Below are 20,710 nucleotides of genomic sequence, written 5' to 3' on the forward strand. Positions count from 1 at the left end.
TACTCTCTTTCTCAGAAGGTTCAATAGAGGCAATAACTGCCTGAAAGGCTACATTTTCAGTAGCATCAACATTTTTCCCACCAAAAGCAGAAGGTGGCTTTTGGTTTCTTTCTTCTTGAAAACACAGCTGTTCTGATGTCTCATCTGAGTTGGATTTAATAGTGTGACGAGGACCACCAGAAACCTCCATCTTAGAGGTATCATGCCCCCTGGAGAGTATATGTGCTTCTGGCACTTCTACAGAATTATCAGTAACTACAACATTCTCAATATATTGTATTTCTGACGATCTGGGATGCACCTCTGAAAATCCTAAAGTATTTCTATTCTCCTTTAGTTCAAAACATTGAGATAATTCTTTCCCCAGATCTTCTTCATTTCTTTTATAACCCTCCAAAGAATCCATCTTTTGTTTCATCTCATTCTCAGCAGGAGCCCTTAAATAAACACTCTCAAAATAATGACTATCAGCTGTCAAGGGAACCTCTCTTCCTCCTCTTTCCAACAAACAATGCAAAAAACAATGTGGCATTTTACTATAAAAACGAGGAGCAACTTCACGTGGAAAAGAAACACAGTCCTTACTGATTAGACATATTTCTGGATGGTGTGAAGCTCCCTGTTTGCTCCATGGCATATCTGAAAAAGGGGCACTAAAATGGTCACTTTCCTTAGGAATTTTATTTTTATCAATTGTGTCAGATGAATCTGAATAAGAATCACGGTCCCTACTGGTTAAATATTTTTCTAACTGTTGTAAAGCTTCCTGTTTCCCATATTGCACATATGAACAAGAAGCATCAAAACTGTCACTTCCTTTAGGAGTTACGTATTCATCACTTGTATCAGATGCAGTTGAAAAAGAAACTTGATCTTTATCAGCTAAATTGGTTTCTGGCTCCTGTATAACTTCTTGTGTCTTCCATGACATATATGAATAAAGAGCATCATAACTATCAGAGTCTTTGGGGGTTTTCAGATCCTCAAATGTGTCAGGTGAAACAGTCTCTTCTTCAGTCCCTTGTTCAAGAGTTTATAAAGAGCGCTGAGACTCAATAGCTGTACTACCTATAAGTGGGTGCTGAGATACACTAAAGCAACTGTTAACTAAGTTTGAAGCTACCTCTGAGGCTGCCTGGAATAAAGCTTCACTAACTTCCGACGGTCGAGAAAACCATTCAGTGTCTTCAGACTTACCAGGAATTCCCCTGAAAATATACAGTTAAAAATAAATAAATAACACATTAAAAACATTTATTTTTTAAAATACTAACATGAAAAAATACAAAACTGATATGTCACTGAAATCGAGGTTATTTGAAAGTATACTGAAAAACAAAGTCCTAATTTCAAATTCCTTTAGGGTGGCTAATGACTGAACAAAGCAAATTTTTTTAAAACAGAAGGTAAACTACCATCCTATGACCCTGATATTTTCTCAGGCTTCCCTCAAAACAATATTGCCCCAAAAAGTGATTCTTTAAATGAAAATTTCAAACTTTACTATTTAAAATCTGTAATTTATCACCTACCATAATTTAATATTCATTTAACCTGCATTAATTCTTCTACTACTCATTTATTATGCTCTTGAAAACCAATTAAGTGAGCTACTCCCCAAACAAAAGAGTAACCTAATCATTGGTTGACTATTGCATATAGAACACTTTTCATAAAAGTAATTTTAAAGTAATACATAGCACAGGGCAGAGGTTTTTACTCTGTTAACATTTATACTTTTAATTTAAGGCGTCTTTTTTGTTTCTAAAAGAAGAAAACATATTCTTGGATAATTCCAAATATGCTTTGGAGAATTCAACTTGTCTCTCATTATGACTAAAGGGCATTAATTTGGAGTAACTGTTAATTTAGATGTGTCTATTAGAAAAATCGTGTTAGCTCATATTCGCACCTCCTACGAAGGAGAGATAGCTAGGTTCATTCAATATTGGCTGACAAAAATGACAGTGCCAAACAAGCTAGTGACCATGAAATGAATGCTTTTTACAGAATGGGTGTGGGCTGATGGGCAGCAAAAGGGGAGATTTATAAGGAAGAAAATTAGTGTGCCTTCTAAATTAAAATATGCCTAATATACTAGAATACATTAGAAATTATTTTTAAAGAAACTGAAGTCCCCTGGCTCATTTTTACACATATTACTATGCCAAATTAACATGTATCATGCCTTAATTTAGGGCCTTGTTATCTTCAGTGTGTACTGAGAATATCTAGCTCCCAACCCAAAGTCTCACCTGAAGTCATTAATATTAGTAACAACTTAGAAGAAAAGAAAGAGTAGAAAGGTTACATGCAAACAGAAAAATAAATCATCCTACCTCAGAGGTGCAAAATCTAGTTCACTTTGGTGAAACAAGGAATCAGGCCCAAACTCTTGATCTTTTGTCAAACATGTCAGCAAAGGCAAATCAGGAGAAGCGAAATTGTCTTGTATGACTGCAAAGTTTCAAATATAAAGATGTTGGGAATGCTGAAAATTAATTGTTTAGCTTATATAATATTTTAAAGAACCTAAATATGCTGCCATCTGGAAGTTTCTACAAGCATTAGTATGATAATATAACAGCAGCAGCAGCAAATACCATTTATTAATAGCCTGACAAGATCCAGGCACTTAACATACACTATTTTATTTAATCCTCATAACAACCTTGAAGTATAGGTATTTTTATATCCATCTTATAGATGAGGAAACATGATCATAAATCTTAAAGAATACTAAGTAATTTGTCCACATTCAAATAGCTTAAGTGCCAGAGTGCAATCTGAACCTAAACACTCTACTTTTTAGCAAGTGCTCCTAACCATTATGAGGGTTTCTTCCTATCTTACATCAAAGTGTGGTCCACAGGCTCCCAGGCATCCCTAAGACACTCTCAGAAGATGCCTGGGGTCAAAATTATATTCAAAGTAATATTAACATATCATTTGCCTTATTCACTCTCATTCCCTCATAAGGATACACTGGAATTTTCCAGAAGCTACATTACCTATGATAAAGCAACATCCTGAATGCAGAAGCAGATTATCAGAACCCACCTGTCTTCTATTAAGTCAGACATTACAGTTTTTTCTTTTTTAAGTAAAACAACGCTAGTCTTCTAAATATTTTTGGTTTGGAAAATAGTTATTTTTCTAAAAAACTAGATAATTTATGTTAACATGCAATGGAGTTGTTACTTTTTTTTTTTTTAATTTTTATTTATTTATTTATTTTTGGTTGTGTTGGGTCTTCATTTCTGTGCGAGGGCTTTCTCTAGTTGCGGCAAGTGGGGGCCACTCTTCATCGCGGTGCGCGGGCCTCTCACTATCGCGGCCCCTCCCGTCGCGGAGCACAGGCTCCAGACGCGCAGGCTCAGCAATTGTGGCTCACGGGCCCAGTCGCTCCGCGGCACGTGGGATCCTCCCAGACCAGGGCTCGAACCCGTATCCCCTGCATTGGCAGGCAGACTCTCAACCACTGCGCCACCAGGGAAGCCCCCAGTTGTTACTTTTTAATGAGTTGATAAATATTTTTTAGATTTCTCAGTTTTAATAATTTCTAATATGGGAAAATATCAATAATCCACATCAACAAAAGCTCTCAGTAATTTTAAAGTGTGTCAAGGAAATCCTGTGAACAAAAAGTTTGAGAACTGCTAATTTAAAGGAAAAAAAATTCTTCTGAATTCCTGAATGCCACCTTAAGTAAGGTTTATTATAATGTCCTTAAATATGTACAACTAGGTATAAACTCCTTATTCCTTATAGTATTTCTACAACTATAAAACAAAAAATTAAATTTTAATAGAAACAAAACTATAAAACCAACAGCATTCTATTTCATATTAATTTAACTAGATTGGTGATGTTTTGCTAAAACTGAATTGTTCTTTCAATATGAAGGTAATACTGTTGCTACAGTATACTTTCTTGATTTCAAGAAATCTATAATCTATAATAAATAATAATAAATATATATATATAATAAAATATATATATATATATAATAAATAAATCTATAATAAATACTGCATACCTTCCCTATCATAACTGTCACACTCTTGTTTTAATCTTTGGTCTGTCTGCTTCCCACCTAGATTATCAACTCCGTGTCTGCATTATTCACAGCTGTACCCTCAATGCCTAGCAAAGTACCAGCTACACTTAGTAGGCACTCAAAATACAATTATTTATTTACTGAATGGATTAATTAAAAATGAGAAACTGAAAGATAACGATAACCTTTACCACCAAGGACTAATCGGTATGGTTCCTCTTTGGCTACAGACTCAGTCTTAAACCTTCATAACAGAAATCTTTACCCCTCTAAGAATCATGAAGATTTTTTAACAAAGACCCCACATTTCCTCACATTTGGGCAACTGCTGATGGCCTGGATCACTCTTTTCTGAGATACCTAACTGTTCTGGCACCAGTCATCATCATGACATTTGCCATTGGTGAGATACACACTACAATGACTGGATTCAAGCATAACAAAAAAGCAATGATGAAATTTCCTCTGGCCATCAGATTCTGGGATCTGATCTAATGATTAAAATGTTCTACTTTATCTATGGTAAATGAGAAGCTGGAGTTATAAAACTTTACGTTAGAAAATACTTTAGAAGCCATGTAGCACGATGATTCTCCAACCCAATGCTGAAACTATTCTATTAGAGAACTTTGCTTGACATTTTGCTATGACATAATGCTCACTTTTTTTTTGTTATATAGCCTTTCCATTATTAAATGGCTCTATTAGAAAGTTCTTTCTTGTATCAAGTTGAAAACAGCCTCCCTATAAGCTACGTAGTCTCATTTTAACCTCTACACTAGGAATTAGCAAACATTTTCTATAAAAGGTCAGCTAGTAAATATTTTAGGCTTTGTTGATCACACATGGTATCTCTATCCCATATACTTCTTTTGTTTTTACAATCCTTTAAAAATGCTAAAACCTTTTCTAGCTCACAAAATCAGGCCTTAGCCTATGGCTAGTAGTTTGCAGACTCCTGCTCTAGACCACTATCCAACTCATCCCATGTTACTATTATTTTCCTTTTACTGTATTGTCTTCCCAAAAGAGGAAGTAGCTTTCATCTATATATCCCTAGCATCCAACACACAATAGGCACTTAGATATTTGTTAAGTAAATGAATAAATGAAAAATACGTTGCTTCCTCTTTAGCATGACAGCCCTTCAAATACCTGATCATAGCAAAGTCTTCCCTTTCATCTACTATCATAGTAATCTCCTCCCACAAGGGAACTCTAATGTTAACATCTTTCTTAAAATATAAAACTAAAATTGACTTTGATGATCTACATCACTGAATATATTGGCCCTAGTATTTTTACTTGGATAGTATTTGCTTGTATTTGAAAGGAACTTGTTGAATTAACTCCTAATTCTTGCTCCTCTACAAAACTCTGATAAGACAGCTCCATGGTTGAATCCCACTCCCTTGACAAAAGTTAATTGTAAAATATGTGGTTGTTGCATTTTCTTCAATTTTTGAAAATAAAAATCTGAAGAAAATGGAAGGAAAAACCAAAGAATATTTGTCTGAATTATGATTTAGGCATGAAAAAACTGAAATTACCATATTGGCTAAGCATTCTTATATATGTGCAACAATCCAAAGTAGTGATAATACAATTCTACCTCCTACCTTGATGATTTGAAAAGTACTTAAAGTTCATCTTTTGTAAAGAGCTAATAAATCAGTTCCATATTAAACAGAGGAAAGCAGGAAGCTCTACCTCAGACAAGTCATTTAACCTCTTTATCTCAATGTTTGGGTCTGAAAACTTAGGATAATAATATATGTCTTAACTAATTTTAAGAATCTAATGAGCTTAAGCATGAACATTTGTTTTTTGTTTTTTATACATCATGGAGCCTCCACTGCTGAGAGAAGTAGTCAAAGGATAATATATGGTTTACCCCAAGAAAAACTCCACAAATTCAGGACTAAGGAGGCATACCCACTAGAGGAAGTTACCACCTTTTTGCCTTCTGAGAGCAACAGAGGGAGATAAAATGAGGAGCAACTGCACATTTAAATATAACTAGACCAGCTGGCCAGTGTGGAAAACCAGAAATAAGCTAATACCTTTGAGTACAGTTCTACAGAGCTCCTCAACTCAAGAAAGGATTTAGATGCAAGATTTGCAGTCTCCCATAAGTATTTTACAAATGTGAGGTATTACTACGAGTTAAAAATAAAGAGGCATTACCTAGCAATGGAGAACATAAAAGATCTCTGTTCGACTCCTTTACTTGATTTTCTGATTGGATCAATATACCTTCCTCCAGAGAGGGGAAGTCTGTCACTTCAGTCCCTTTCTCTCTCACATTAAACCTGGTCTGGGTTGTATCCAAGGTGTGGGAAGAGTCCATTTCTTGAGGAAGATAATGCCAAGATTCTGTTCTCTAAAACAATAATTTTGAAGGAAAATATGCTAAATCATTAACTGAGTTACCATACATATTAACATTTAGATTAAAACGTCCATTCACGTAGCATACAGCTTCTTATTTCACAACATTCCCATCAAAATTTGTAAAAAGTAAAGCTGTTCTTTCTGTGTTTTTCACAATATTAATAACATTTTTATCTTTTCCCATTATTACCCATCTTTTAACGTGTTGAATCACTGGCATTTCTGCTATTCTTTAATAGTTACTTCGCATCATTAAAACAATAAATTTGGTTCTTCATGATGAAATCTTACAATTTGATAATAATAAAACTGAAAAAAAACTTCCAAACCTAAAACTACGATATTCTCTACATGTGACCACTTTACTGAATTCTTACTTGCTATACTAGTTTCTAGCGGACTTCTCGGTGCAAAACATCATATGGTTCATGCGTAGTGAGTGGTTCATTTGTCTCTTTCAAATATTTACTCTTATATTAGTGGCATGATTCAGAAAAATGTTTCTCAAAGTATCTATAGGAAGGATCAGTTTTTCCTACTTCCAATTCATTACAGACTGACATTTTATTAAAATACTAATAAAAATTAACAGGTAACAAGTAAAGAAAAATAATAAACTAATTTTAAAAACTAGTAAAAATAACTAGGAAAATGAAATTGAAAAGATATATAAGCCCAAAATACAAAACACAAGTCTAAGTATCTGATTTCTAGTTCTAAAGAACATCAAATTGCTATAAAAGTTTCTAAACACTTCTTCTTAATTCTTGTACTTATCTCTTGACAGTAACAAGCAATTCATGTCCTGGCACCAATCCACAGACCACACTAGGTAGCAATGTTGAAATAAAGTTGAATTAAATACTAATGGTAAGCAGTTTTTAAACACATTTTCTTTTTAAATTTGGTATTACTTAATAGTTAAGAATATTCATCCTATCATGCTATTAAAGTATTCTTTTATTTTCATTTTAAATTAATTTGATTAGGAATGAGTACTAAATTTGATCAAACTACATTATAGCATCTTTTTTTCCCCAATTACATCTGATAAAATACAGCAATAAATTTCTTCATATTGCAACAACTTCACATTTCTTACTTGGTAGTGGTAGATTAGACCTTAATCATATTTGCTAGCACAGTCTTTAACATTTTCACTCATAAGATTAATCAGTATTGTAGAATGCTTCTTTTGTTTTCTAACCTTGTTCTATATTTTTTTAATACAAGGAAATTTGATTTTCCTTAAAAATATAAAAGATTTCACCAGTGACTCCATTAGATCCAGAAACCTTTTTGATAGCTGGTACTATTATAACATTCTTGATTTCTTCCTAGTTCTAATCCAACTCTATAAGCTTTGATAGGTTTGTATTAAGTCTATTTCATTAAGGTTTTTTTTTTTCTTGACTGGATCTACTAGGAATGTACATATTTTGCCTTGAATTTAACAATTCTATTTTCTAACTTAATTATTTCTGTTTTTCTCTTTGCCATGTTTCCTCTACTTGCAGTTTTTCATTATTTATATAAAATTTTTTGTTAAATAATGAATTCATTTGATTTACATTTATTTGTTTAAATAAAAAGATGAGACATTATATTGATGGCAATCAACATGCTTAGATATATAATGTACTGATTTGCATTATTTTGTAGTCTATTACTCTTCTTCCTTAACCAAATTTTTTTAGGAGAATATATTTTTTTTCATTACCAAATGACCCACCCATAAAAATATGTTGTACTACAATTTAGAAAGATTTCACAATTTCAACAAGACTTTTTTCTTTAAAGGATTATTTCCAGTATTTAAATTCACCAACCAAATGCTCTTACAGTAAGTTAAAAAAAAAAAGATACACAACTATCCACTACCTAATATCAGTTATATAAATAGATACAGAGAAAAATATTGGAGTGAATATTCTAAAATATTAACACTACTCATCTATGGCTTATGGGATTATAGACCTTTGACATTCCAAAGTATATCAATCCCATCTATGTCAGATAAATTAGTCAAATCCTTAACATCGAACATTGCTACTGGAAACATGCTTTTTACATTTTTAATACTTGAAAATAAAAGGAATACGAGAATGATTATTTTAATTTTTTTCTTTTGAGAGCACTCTATTCAATAGGGGATAGTGGGTCAAATGAATGGGTTTTAAAGCAAGGGAATTCCAGTCATCTTGTGACTCTCACTACAGCAAAATCTCGGGTCCCCAACTCATCTCTTAGCCCCTTTGACCAGGGTTTGAGCCTCATTCCATAGTTTATTCCTCACTACTGATGAGAGACGTATCCATGTGTTCTCCTGCCCATCCTTTGACCTCCACAGATCACTTACTTAACTCTAGCTCTTCAACGGCAATAATTTTGTAACCTTATGAAGATAACTATCCTGTCACATTTACACTTTTCATAATTCCTTTCTTACCTGTATTTCCCTCTTTACCACTCTGAGAGTTCATAATCATCCTTATAATCACTACCTTGCAAACATCTCTTCTTTCTTACCCTTTTCCCCCACTATCCTATTTGCCTGGCAAAAGCTCAGTTCTGGTTGAACCTTCTGCTTGTCTTAATCCAAGCAGCAGCACACTGCTGAAGAAAGCACACACCTGCACTAGTTTTCCTTTAGACTGATGACATTAAACCTCAAGGGCACTCAGCCCTGCCTGGAAATTCTACTCTATTTTCCGGGTAACTTGATTGGCTAAAATGATTACTTCATACTTTCTCTCCTCAGAACTACTGAACCCTCCTTCCTCATTTTTCAACTGATGACCTCATTTCCTACTTTAGTAAGCGAAGAACAGGAGATGGACCTTCCTTATCTTCCTAGCACAAGATCTACAACCCCATTACCTAACCCAGATTTTCATCTTGTGATTTAAAAAAAGTCTTACTACCTATCAAAGACCTTCCCATCTCATTCCATTTATTTTCAATGATTTCTTTCCTATATGTGATTCTCCCATTTTCCTTCATGCATTTTCCCTGTCTACTGAATCATTCCTCTCTCCATGTAAACATGCTCTTATAATTTCCCCTCATAAAATAAAATTTTAAAAAATCTGTTGACCATTCTTTTCTTTCTGCTTATTTTGTTGCTATGATTCTGAGTGTTATACTTTTTCAACCAATATAAAAAGGGCCTCAAATCTCTAAATATTTTTTGACAGATGTGAAGAGGGATGACAAATAAACAACAGAATAAATACAAACAAATTTTGAGGGAGAAGTAAAGGTTGGAGATACAAACTTGGGATTTTTAAGTACACAGGCATATTTAAAGCCCTAGATCGAGATGAGAACCAAAACATTCCAACATTTCAAGCAGAAGTTAAAAACTCAAATGTGTATAGGTACAGGGAGGTGAAAGAAATGAGTAAACCTGCCTGATATTAGAGAGTAATGGGACCTGTGGCCAACTATGCACTGCATGCACACTTTAAAGTATTCTGTTTAAAAATTTTTAAAACACTGTGCCCCCCATTTTTTTTTTCCTGCAAACCACATTTGAGCCATATGCAGGTCCACAGCTTGCAACCTCTGATTTTAAGGTTTAACAGGGGACGATAAAGCAGCAAAGGAAACTGAGAAAGAATAGCCAGAGGAGTAGAAAGAAAACCAGGAGAAGCCGAGAAAGGAAATAATTTTAAGAAGTTAAGCACTGGTTAAGAATATGAAATGCTATTTATTGCATCTAAGATGAGGACAGAAAAGTGCTTACTGTATTCAGCTACACAAATTTGTTCGTGACACTTGCTTTCACAGAAGTGAGGTCAGAACGCAAGAAGATCAAATAGAAGAATAATAAGTAGATCCTAGCCAGTAGATAAGGCATATATATCAAAAAGGAAAAAGGAAAAAAAAATACAATGGATATGATTGTCTATACATTAAAAAGTCCTAAAGAATCTACAAAAGAACTATACTAGAACTAGTAAATAAGATTAGCAAGGTCATAGGATACAAGGTCAATATAGAAAGTCAATTATATTCCTATATAATTGTGATGAACAGTAGGAATTGAAATTTTTTTAACATTTCAGTAAGTCTAATACAAACATGTATTAAGTTTGGTACACTGAAGGCAACAAAACACTGATGAAGAAATTAGCGATCTAAATAAAACTGTAAGAACTGTTGTGTCTATGGATTAGAAAACTCAATATTGTTAAGATGTCAATTCTCTTCAAATTCATTTATAGACTCAAGGCAATATGAATCAAAATTCCAGCAGACTTTTTAAATAGAAATTGACAAACTGATTCTAAAATTTACATGGAAATTCAAAGAATCTAGCATAAACAAAACCATTTTTAAAAAGAAAAACAAAGTGGGAGAACTCACACTATCTGATTTCAAGACAGTACAGTAATTAAAAGCACAGTATTAGCATGATGATAGAGATATAAATCAATGGAATAGAGAGTCCAGAAATAGACCCACACAAAGATGCCAAGGGAAAAGGGAGTATTTTCAGCAAATGGTGTTGGAATAACAATTAGATATTCATATGTAAGAAAAAGAAGCTGGACCCCTACTTCACACCATAATCAAAAACCAACTCAAAACAGATTTAGATATGTGAAACTTAAAACTATAAAACTTCAAAAACTCGTTCTCAACTGGGCAAGATTTTGACACCCTCCTCTCCCCTCAACCATGATACATTTGGCAATGTTTGGAGACATTTTTGACGCTTACCAACATGGGGCAGTATTATTGATATCTAGTGGGAAGAGGCCAAGGATGCTGCTAAACATCTTACAATACACAGGACAGTCCTGTAAAATAAAGAATTATCTAGCCCGAATATCAAAAGCACCAAGGCTGAGAAACCCTGTTCTGGAAAAAAATATAGGAGAAAATCTTTGTGATCTAGGATTAGGTCAAAATTTACCAGGTTAGACATAAGAAGTAAAAACCATAAAAAAAAAAAAAATCAATAAACCAACTTCAACTTCATCAAAATTAAAACTTCTACTCTTCAAAAAACAAATAGGACAATTCAAAGAAAAACCATAGACTGGGAGAAAATATTTGCAAAACACATAAAGGACTTACATCTAGAATATATAAAGAACTCTCAAAACTCAACAAATGGAACAAATCACCCATAAAAAATGGGGAAGAGATTTAAACCAACCCCTTCACTAAAGAAGAAACATGGATGGCAAATAAGTACACAAAAAGATGCACATTATCATTAGGAAAATGCATATTAAAACCACAATGAGACACCACAACATACCTAGAATGGCTAAAAATTTTAAAACAAAAACAAAAAAAACCTGACAATACCAAGAGCTGACAAGGATGCAAAGCAACTAGAACTCCTATACATTGTGGGGAATGCAAAATGGTACAGGCACTTCAGAAAACAGTTTGGCACTTTCTTATAATGTTAAACGTACAGTTACCGTATCAGCCAGCAATCCCATTCCTAGGTATTTACCCAAGAGAAGTGAAACCAGCTGTCTACCTAAAAACCTGTACATAAGTGGACTACTACTCAGAAATAAATTTTAAAGAGCTACTGATTTATGCAACAACATGGATGAACCTCAAAAGCATGTGCCAAGTGAAAGAAGCCAGATTCAAAAATCTACACATGGGACTTCCCTGGTGGCACAGTGGTTAAGAACCCGCCTGCCACTGCAGTGGGCGCGGGTTTGAGCCCTGGTCCGGGAAGATCCCACATGTCACAGAGCAACAAAGCCCATGCGCCACAACTACCAAGCCTGCGCTCTAGAGCCCGCGTGCCACAACTACTGAAGCCCGCACGCCTAGAGCCCGTGCTCCACAACAAGAGAAGCCACCACAAGGAGAAGCCCACGCACCGCACAGAAGAGTAGCCCCCACTTGCCGCAACTAGAGAAAGCCCGCGTGCAGCAACAAAGACCCAATGCAGCCAAAAATAAATTAATTAATTAATTTTTTAAAAATCTACACACAATTCTGAAAGGCAAAACTATAGAGACAGAAATGAGATTAGCGGTTGCCAGGGACTAAGCAGGGGGTTCAGTCATCTCACTGACTGCAAAGGGGCACAAGGAAACTTTTTGGGGGTGATGGCAATCAAATGTGTAGTAGTTATATAACTGTATATATTTGTCAAAGCTCATCAAACTGTACACCTAAAAGAGTTAATTTTGCTGTATTTAAATTATACCTCAATAAACCTGACTTTTTAAAAAATGAGGATAAGATATCAGAAAATAGAGACCAAAAACTCTTGAAAATTTCACTTAACAGGGAGCAGAAATATTAAATGGGGCAGTAGCTGGAGGGAAGAAAGGATGAGACATTTGTACTTAAGTTGCTGGAGCTGATAAGGTCTAGACTGTGACCACGGGGTAAGCAGGGATAGGAGAAGGTTGGGAGGAGTGGAGGAAAAAAATCTCTGCACATTAGATCAAAGATCCAAGAGTTTCAGACACTGGATGGGTAATGTAAGCTGAAGTGAAAGAAACTAAAAGAAGACAGTGTAGCAAGAGCTATAGTTTTCAATGAATAAAAAAAGTTAACTTGGATGACAGCAACAAGGATGAATGAGCAGAATAACCAGAAGGAGAAAAGAGGGGAGAGAATTAGGAAGTGGTATAATCCTCCAGTTCTTCTGAGGAACCCAGGAACCCAGGCATAAAGGCAGAAATGAAGAGCTACAGGATCTATCCATGGTTTATATTTTATAAAACAAGGACCAAAAAAAGGGAAGATATCCATTTTTGGACTGTGCTCTACCATAAACATGCCCTCAGAGAATATTAAACTATCTAGGAATATACCTCTGTATTCGTTTCCTAAAGCTGCCATAATGAACTTACACAAAGTGGAGGGCTTAAAACAACAGTAATGTATTCTCTCACAGTTCTGGAGGCTAGAAGTCTGAAATCAAGGTGTTGACAGGGCCATGCTCCATCCAAAGCCTCTAGGGGAGGATCCTTCTTACCTCTTCCTCCTTCTTGCAGCCCCAGGCATTTCTTGGCTTATGGCAGCATAACTCCATCTCTGCCTCTGTCTTCACATGGCAGACCTCTTCCTGTGTGTCTCTCTCTTACAAGGACACCAGTCATATTGGATTAAGGGCCCACCCTAAATCCAGTATGATCTCTTCTTAACTTAAATAGTTCTATCTGCCATCACTATATTTCCAAATAAGGTCACATTCTGAGGTACTGCAGATTGGGACTTCAACACATCATTTTGGGGGACACAATTCAACCCATAACAATCCCCCTTCCATTTAATGATCACAGAGTACCGTGCTTTTTCTGGTCAGGGTTTCTCTTAACCCTTTTCACTTGGTGACAGTAAATCTCCTTCCTCCATACCTTGCATTTAATGGATAATAAATGCAATTTAGGGGAAATTGAAGGTACTAGAAGAAATCTGATACCCAAGTTATTAGATAATCAACCTTAAATATTTAATCATTATGAGTAAGGACACATTTTTTTCTCCAACAAACATATATGAGGCTTTTTCCTATCTGCTCACAATTTTTTCCATTTCTAAGTTTATTACTATGTTCTAGATCAGTGGTTCCCAAAGTGTGGTCCAAAGATCCCTGGGGGTCACTGACACCCTTTCAGGGAACTTAAGTGGGCCTCCCTTTTCTAACTACATATCTATGTAAGGTCAGATTTTCTTCACATCATTCAACCAAAACAATATATCCCAATGGACTAAATGCAGAAGCAAATCTGAGAATTCAGTTATGATGGTTAACTTTATGTGTCAACTTGGCTGTGTCACAGGGTGCCCAGATATTTGGTTAAACATCTGGGTGTCTCTGTGAGGGTGTGTCTGGATGAGATTAACATCTGATCCACAGACTTAGTGAAGGAGACTGCCCTCCTTAAGGTGGGCAGGCCTCATCCAACCCACTGAAGGCCTGAATAGAACAAAAGGCTGAGCAAAAGATAATTCGCCCTCTCTGCCTGATGGTCTTCAAGCTGGGACATCAGTCTTCTGCTTCGGACTTGGACCTGGAGTGGAACTTACACCATCAGCTCCCCTGGTCCTCGGACCTCTAGGCTTGGGCTAGAACACACACCATCAGTCAGCTCCTGGTTCTCGGGCCTTCAGGTTCAGACTGGAACTATACTATCAGCTCTCCTGGATCCCCAGGTTACAGATCTTGGGAATTCTCAGCCTCCATAATCACATGAACCAATTCCTTATTTTACATACATATATATATTTGTATATACCTATTTATGTACGTATATGTTTCCTATTTCTGGAGAACCCTGCCTAATACACCAACTGTCTTCTAGTAAGCCTGACATTAAAGAGATATGCAAAACTGTAAAACAATGCCACCCTTTCAACTAATTTTTTTGTTGTTTTGGAAAATAGCCATTTTTCATTTTAAAATATATTTGTATGTTAATATGTAATGGGTTTGTTATTTTTTTTAATTTATTTATTTATTTATTTATTTATTTTTGGCTGTGCTGGGTCTTCGTTTCTGTGCGAGGGCTTTCTCCAGTTGCGGCGAGCGGGGGCCACTCTTCATCGCGGTGCGCGGGCCTCTCACTGTCGCGGCCTCTCCCGTTGCGGAGCACAGGCTCCAGATGCGCAGGCTCAGTAGTTGTGGCTCACGGGCCTAGCCGCTCCGCGGCATGTGGGATCTTCCCGGACCGGGGCACGAACCCGTGTCCCCTGCATTGGTAGGCAGATTCTTAACCACTGCGCCACCAGGGGAGCCCGGTTTGTTATTTTTAAATAAATATTTTTTAAACGTTTTAATTTTTTTGTAACCTAAATACTGATACAGATAACCCTTATAAACAAAAGCTCTTTAAAATACTTCTGAAGAATGTGAAGGAGTCCTGAGACCAAAAAAAAAAGTAAACTGCTGTTCTACATAATTAAGGCTGCCAAAGATCTATCAGAAAAATGGAATATTAAAGTAATTCACCTCTTTCCATTCTTCATAGCTAAATCAGAATTTCTCATGCTGCTTACCAAAAGATAGTTTGCCAGTTACACAAGACATACCTGATCATCCCCAGAACCCCACTGAGCTGTTTTTTCCAAAGAGACCACATTAGTATCAGGAATCTGTATTCCACTATTGTTTTGATATAATGGCTGTTGCCATACATGACAGGTCAATGGAACAACCTGAAAATCAAAAGATTTAAATAGAATAATAACACAATCCTTATGACTAAACAATAATAAAGTCTAACATTTAGATTATGCTTCTCCGTTTATAAAGCAGTTTCACAAATATAGTAACATTTGGGCTTCACAACCACTGTCCAAATTATCTTCACTTAAAAATAAGGAAACAGGGATTTAAGGTTACCCAGTAAGGACTCAACATATTCCAACAAACCACAGCAGTTCTTTAACCTCCTATATTTGTAGCAGTAAAAGAAGCAAGCAGAAACAAGCCAGTTATCTATTTTACAATCTTACTATTTGAGACACCTAAGAAATTAACTCTAATAATAGGAACTAAAATCATCTTATAGCGTGGAAAGTGGGGACAAAGTTAGGCTCATTTTGTGAAATCAGGAGTTGAAGCAGGGCTCTCCCATCTGTGAAAGAAGGCAATAAAAGTTGTGACTACTGCCCAAGGCTGAAGCAATGCACATGGAAAAGATCAGAGGTAATCAAACAAAAGTGATCTCAGTCAAGTCACCTGCTGGTTCAGGGACTGGTTATTGAGATTTTTCCCCTATATTCCTGGAGAGTAAGAACCCAAAGCTTCCAATACAAACTTTCCTTATAAAGAAGGAGCCACAAGGGGCAAGGCATAGACAACCAAAAAAACACCAGGTAGAGAAGGATGCACCAAAAGACAAAACAAAATAACACTCCTGCTAAAAATGAGATTACAAACTATACTTTCAAAAGACTTTAAAATGAGAATATCTCAGACCCTTAAAGAGACTTTTTAAAAAGACACAATGTCCATAAAAAAAGAAGAGGTTATTAAAAGTAAAACAGGCAGTTATGAGTCAAGAAAAGATGACTGCTAACACAACCACAAATGTGAAAGAGCCTCTGAAGGAAACCCAAGGTCATAAGATTTTTTTCCCCCAGAATTAAAAGTTACTACACTAACAAAACATTTTTACAGAGCGCTTACAACAATGTGCTTTTGATCATAGAAAAGTAAGCTTAACTTAAAATCTATTCAATTACTACAGAGATTTCTATGGTAACAACTCTTCCAAGAGGTTTTTCTCAAAAGGTAGAACACCATGGGGCACACCCACCTTGCTTCCATGGCATTTTTTAAGGGATAAAGAATAAAAAGCAAAGAAAGGCATTTTGCAAATTCATTTTGGCAATTTGAAATCCCTAAATAAATAACAATACAGCCAATGTTTTGGCACAGTTAGTCTTCTTTGAGCCCTCGAGGAAAGAATGCCAAAATGAATGTTCAAAATGGCTATTCACTGCAACTAAATAATGCTGGGTGTAGAGCACAGGGTGTTGCCTTTGAAAATAGCTGATTCACATTAGCTTACAAAAAGAGAGCTTGATTCATTAGGATATTTATAGAACACTAATGATACAATATTAAGAAACCAGCACTTTGACAACTAACCCAACGTGTGAGAAAAAAGAACTCTCTCTCACTTTTATCAGCTAAAAAAAAAAACCTCAAAAGTTAAAATTAAATATTAAAAGTTCTTATTAAAAAATACATTTCCCAGAACTGACTTTTATTACCTACTTGATGGTTTATAGACTTCATTAAGGAAATTAATTTCTAATAATTTCCATATGTTTGATCAGTTTTCCCACACTTGCCTTTGGATGGTGGTATAACCCAAATACTTGAAAGAGAATTCTTAAGATGAATGCTTCAAAACTAAGCAGGTGTCATCAGCAACTCTCTGATCTGAGATTAAATGTCTTTTGGTATAAATAAACAGTTTCAGAGTCTTTCCCTGAGTCATTTTTTAATATTAAAAGTTAGCAGTCTGGGTCTTCCCTGGTGGCCCAGTGGCTAAGACTCTGCACTCCCAATGCAGGGGGCCCAGGTTCCATCCCTGGTTGGGGATATAGATCCCGCATGCATGCCACAACTAAAGATCCCACGTGCCACAACGAAAATCCTGTGTGACACAACTAAGACCCAGTGCAGCCAAAATAAATAAATAAATATTTTTTTAAAAATTAGTGGTCTTTAGTGGTCTTCCAACTACATGTTGTCTATCAAAGAAACATTTTAGATGTAAGGATACATATCAATTCCAAGTAAAAGGATGAAAAAAGAGATTTCATGCAAATAGTAACCAAAAGAGCACAGGAGTGGCTATATTAATTTCAGACAAAATAGACTTTAAGTCAAAAACCGTTACAAGAGACAAAGAAGTACATCATATAATGATAAAAGGGTCAATTCAGGGCTTCCCTGGTGGCACAGTGGTTAAGAATCCACCTGCCAATGCAGGGGACACAGGTTCGAGCCCTGGTCCGGGAAGATCCCACATGCCGCGGAGCAACTAAGCCCATGAGCCACAACTACTGAGCCTGCGCTCTAGAGCCTACGAGCCACAACTACTGAAGGCCGCATACCACAACTACTGAAGCCCATGCACCTAGAGCCCGTGCTCTGCAACAACAGAAGCAACTGCAATGAGAAGCCCGCAACTAGAGAAAACCCACATAAAGCAACGAAGACCCAATGCAGCCATAAATAAATAAATAAATAAATTTTATTTTTAAAAAAAGGGGTCAAGGGCTTCCCTGGTGGTGCAGTGGTTGAGAATCTGCCTGCCAATGCAGGGGACACAGGTTCGAGCCCTGGTCTTGGAAGATCCCACATGCTGCGGAGCAACTAGGCCCGTGAGCCACAATTACTGAGCCTGCGCGTCTGGAGACTGTGCTCCGCAACAAGAGAGGCCACGATAGTGAGAGGCCCGCACACCGCGATGAAGAGTGGCCCCCACCTGCCGCAACTAGAGAAAGCCCTCGCACAGAAATGAAGACCCAACACAGCCATAAAATAAAAATAAATAAATAAGTAAATAAAAAATTTAAAAAAACAAAACAGTAAAGGTTCCTATGAGAGCCTGGGATGTTTAAAAAAACAAAAAAAAGGGGTCAATTCACCAAGAAGATTTATAAGTATTTATGCACCAAACCTCAGAGCTCCTAAATTAATGAGGCAGATGCTGAAAGAATTGAAGGGAGAAATACACAGCAACATAATAACATTAAGAGGCTTCAACATCCACTTTCAATAATGAACAGAACAACCATACAGAAAAATAAGGAAATACAGAAATTGAACAACACTATAGACCAATCAGACGTAACAGATATATATACAGAACACTCCACCCAACAACAGCAGAACACATTTTCTCAAGTACACATGCAACATTCTTCAGGATAGAACACATGTCTAGCCACAAAGCAAGTCTTAATAAATTCAAGAAGACTGAAATCATAATACACGGTATCTTTTCCAATCACAATGGAATGAAACTAGAAACAAATAGCACAAGAAAAACTGGAAATTTTACAATATGTGGAAATTAAACACTACACTCTTACAAAACCAATGGGTCAAACAAGAAGTCACAAAGGAAATTAGAAAATACCTGGACACAAATGAAAACACAAAATGCCAAAAAACTTATGGACGCAGCAAAAGAAGTACTAAGAAGGAAGTTTATAGCCGTAAGTGCATATATTTAAAAAAGGCAAGACCTCAAGTAAACAATCTAACTTGTACCTCAAGGAACTAAAAGCAGAACTAAACCTAAAGCAGGCAGAAGGAAGGAAATAATAAAGATTAGAGCACAGATAAATGAAATAGTCAACAGGAAAAAAAAAATCATGAAACTAAAAGTGTTTTTTTCAGAAGATCAACAAAATTGATAACCTCTTAGCCAGACTGACTAAGGAAAAAAAGAAGACTCAAATAATAAAATCAGAAATGAAAGAGGGAATATTACAAGAAATGCCACAGAAATAAGGATTATAAGAGAATAAATACTATGAACAACTGTATACCAACAAATTGGATAGCCAAGAAGACAAACATAAATCCCTAGAAAGACACAACCTACCAAGACTGAATCATGAAAAAATAGAAAATCTGAACAAACATATAACTAGCAAGAAGATTCAATCAGTAATCAAAAACCTGCCAACACAGAAAAGCCAAGGACCAGATGGCTTCGATCATCCCCAACAAAATACTAGCGCACAGAATTCACAACACATTAAAAGAAGTATGTATACACCATGATCAAGTGGGAATTAACCATGGAATGTAAGGATGATTCAACACATAAAAATCAACCAATATAATACTTCACATTAACAGAATGAAGGACAAAACCACACGATTATCTTGACTGCTACAGAAAAAGCAGCTGACAATACTCAACACCCTTTCATGAAAAAGCACTCAACAAATCAGGAATGGAAGGAAACTAATCAATATAATAAAGGCCATTTATGAGGGCCCACAACTAACTCACACCACACTCAACAGTGTAAAACTGAAAGCTTTTCCTCTAAGACCAGGAACAAGGCAAGAATGCCCACTCTTGCCACTTCTATTCAACACATTATTGGAAGTCCCAGCTAGATCAAAGAGACCCCAGGAATAAACTCTCACATACATGGTCAAATGATTTTCAGCAAAGGTATCAAGACCATTCAATGGGAAAAGGATAGTCTTTCCAACAAATGTTGCTCGAAAAACTGGATATCCACATGCAAAAGAAGGAAGTTACACTCTCACCTAGCAACATATACAAAACTCAGCTCTAAATGGACCAAAGACTTAAATGTTAAGACCTAAAACTATAAAACTCTTAGAAGAAAACTCAAAGCAAAAGTTGCACAACAGTAGATTTGGCAATGATTTCCTGGATATGATACCAAAGGCACAAGCAACAAAAGAAACAACAGACAAACTGGACTTCATGAAAATTTTAAAATTCTGTATATCAGAAGACACCATCAACAGAGTAAAAAGGAAACCTGCTGTATAGCACAGGGAACTCTACTCAATGCTCTGTGGTGACCTAACTGGGAAGGAAATCCAAAAAAGAGGGGATATATGTATACATATAGCTGATTCACTTCACTGTACAGCAGAAACTAACACAACATTGTAAAGCAACTACACCCCAATTTAAAAAAAAAAGAGTAAAGAGGCAACCCACAGAATGGGGGAAAATATTTGCAAATCACATATCTGATATGGGATTAATATCCGTAATATATAAAGAA

General features: G+C 35.9%; 1 protein-coding gene across 1 annotated transcript in view; it reads right to left on the bottom strand.

The window, feature by feature from the left end:
• Positions 1-20,710, bottom strand: part of ALMS1 (ALMS1 centrosome and basal body associated protein) — a 166,450-nt gene that overhangs the window by 132,392 nt on the left and 13,348 nt on the right. The window contains exons 2-5 of the mRNA XM_036873812.1: positions 15,488-15,613; positions 6,248-6,443; positions 2,340-2,457; positions 1,198-1,208 (exon numbers count right to left, since the gene is read on the bottom strand). Coding sequence (XP_036729707.1) covers positions 1,198-1,208; positions 2,340-2,457; positions 6,248-6,443; positions 15,488-15,613 — 451 coding nt within the window. The remainder of the gene's footprint in view (positions 1-1,197; positions 1,209-2,339; positions 2,458-6,247; positions 6,444-15,487; positions 15,614-20,710) is intronic.

Source organism: Balaenoptera musculus, chromosome 13, assembly GCF_009873245.2.
Source record: "Balaenoptera musculus isolate JJ_BM4_2016_0621 chromosome 13, mBalMus1.pri.v3, whole genome shotgun sequence".
NCBI classification, from domain to species: domain Eukaryota; kingdom Metazoa; phylum Chordata; class Mammalia; order Artiodactyla; family Balaenopteridae; genus Balaenoptera; species Balaenoptera musculus.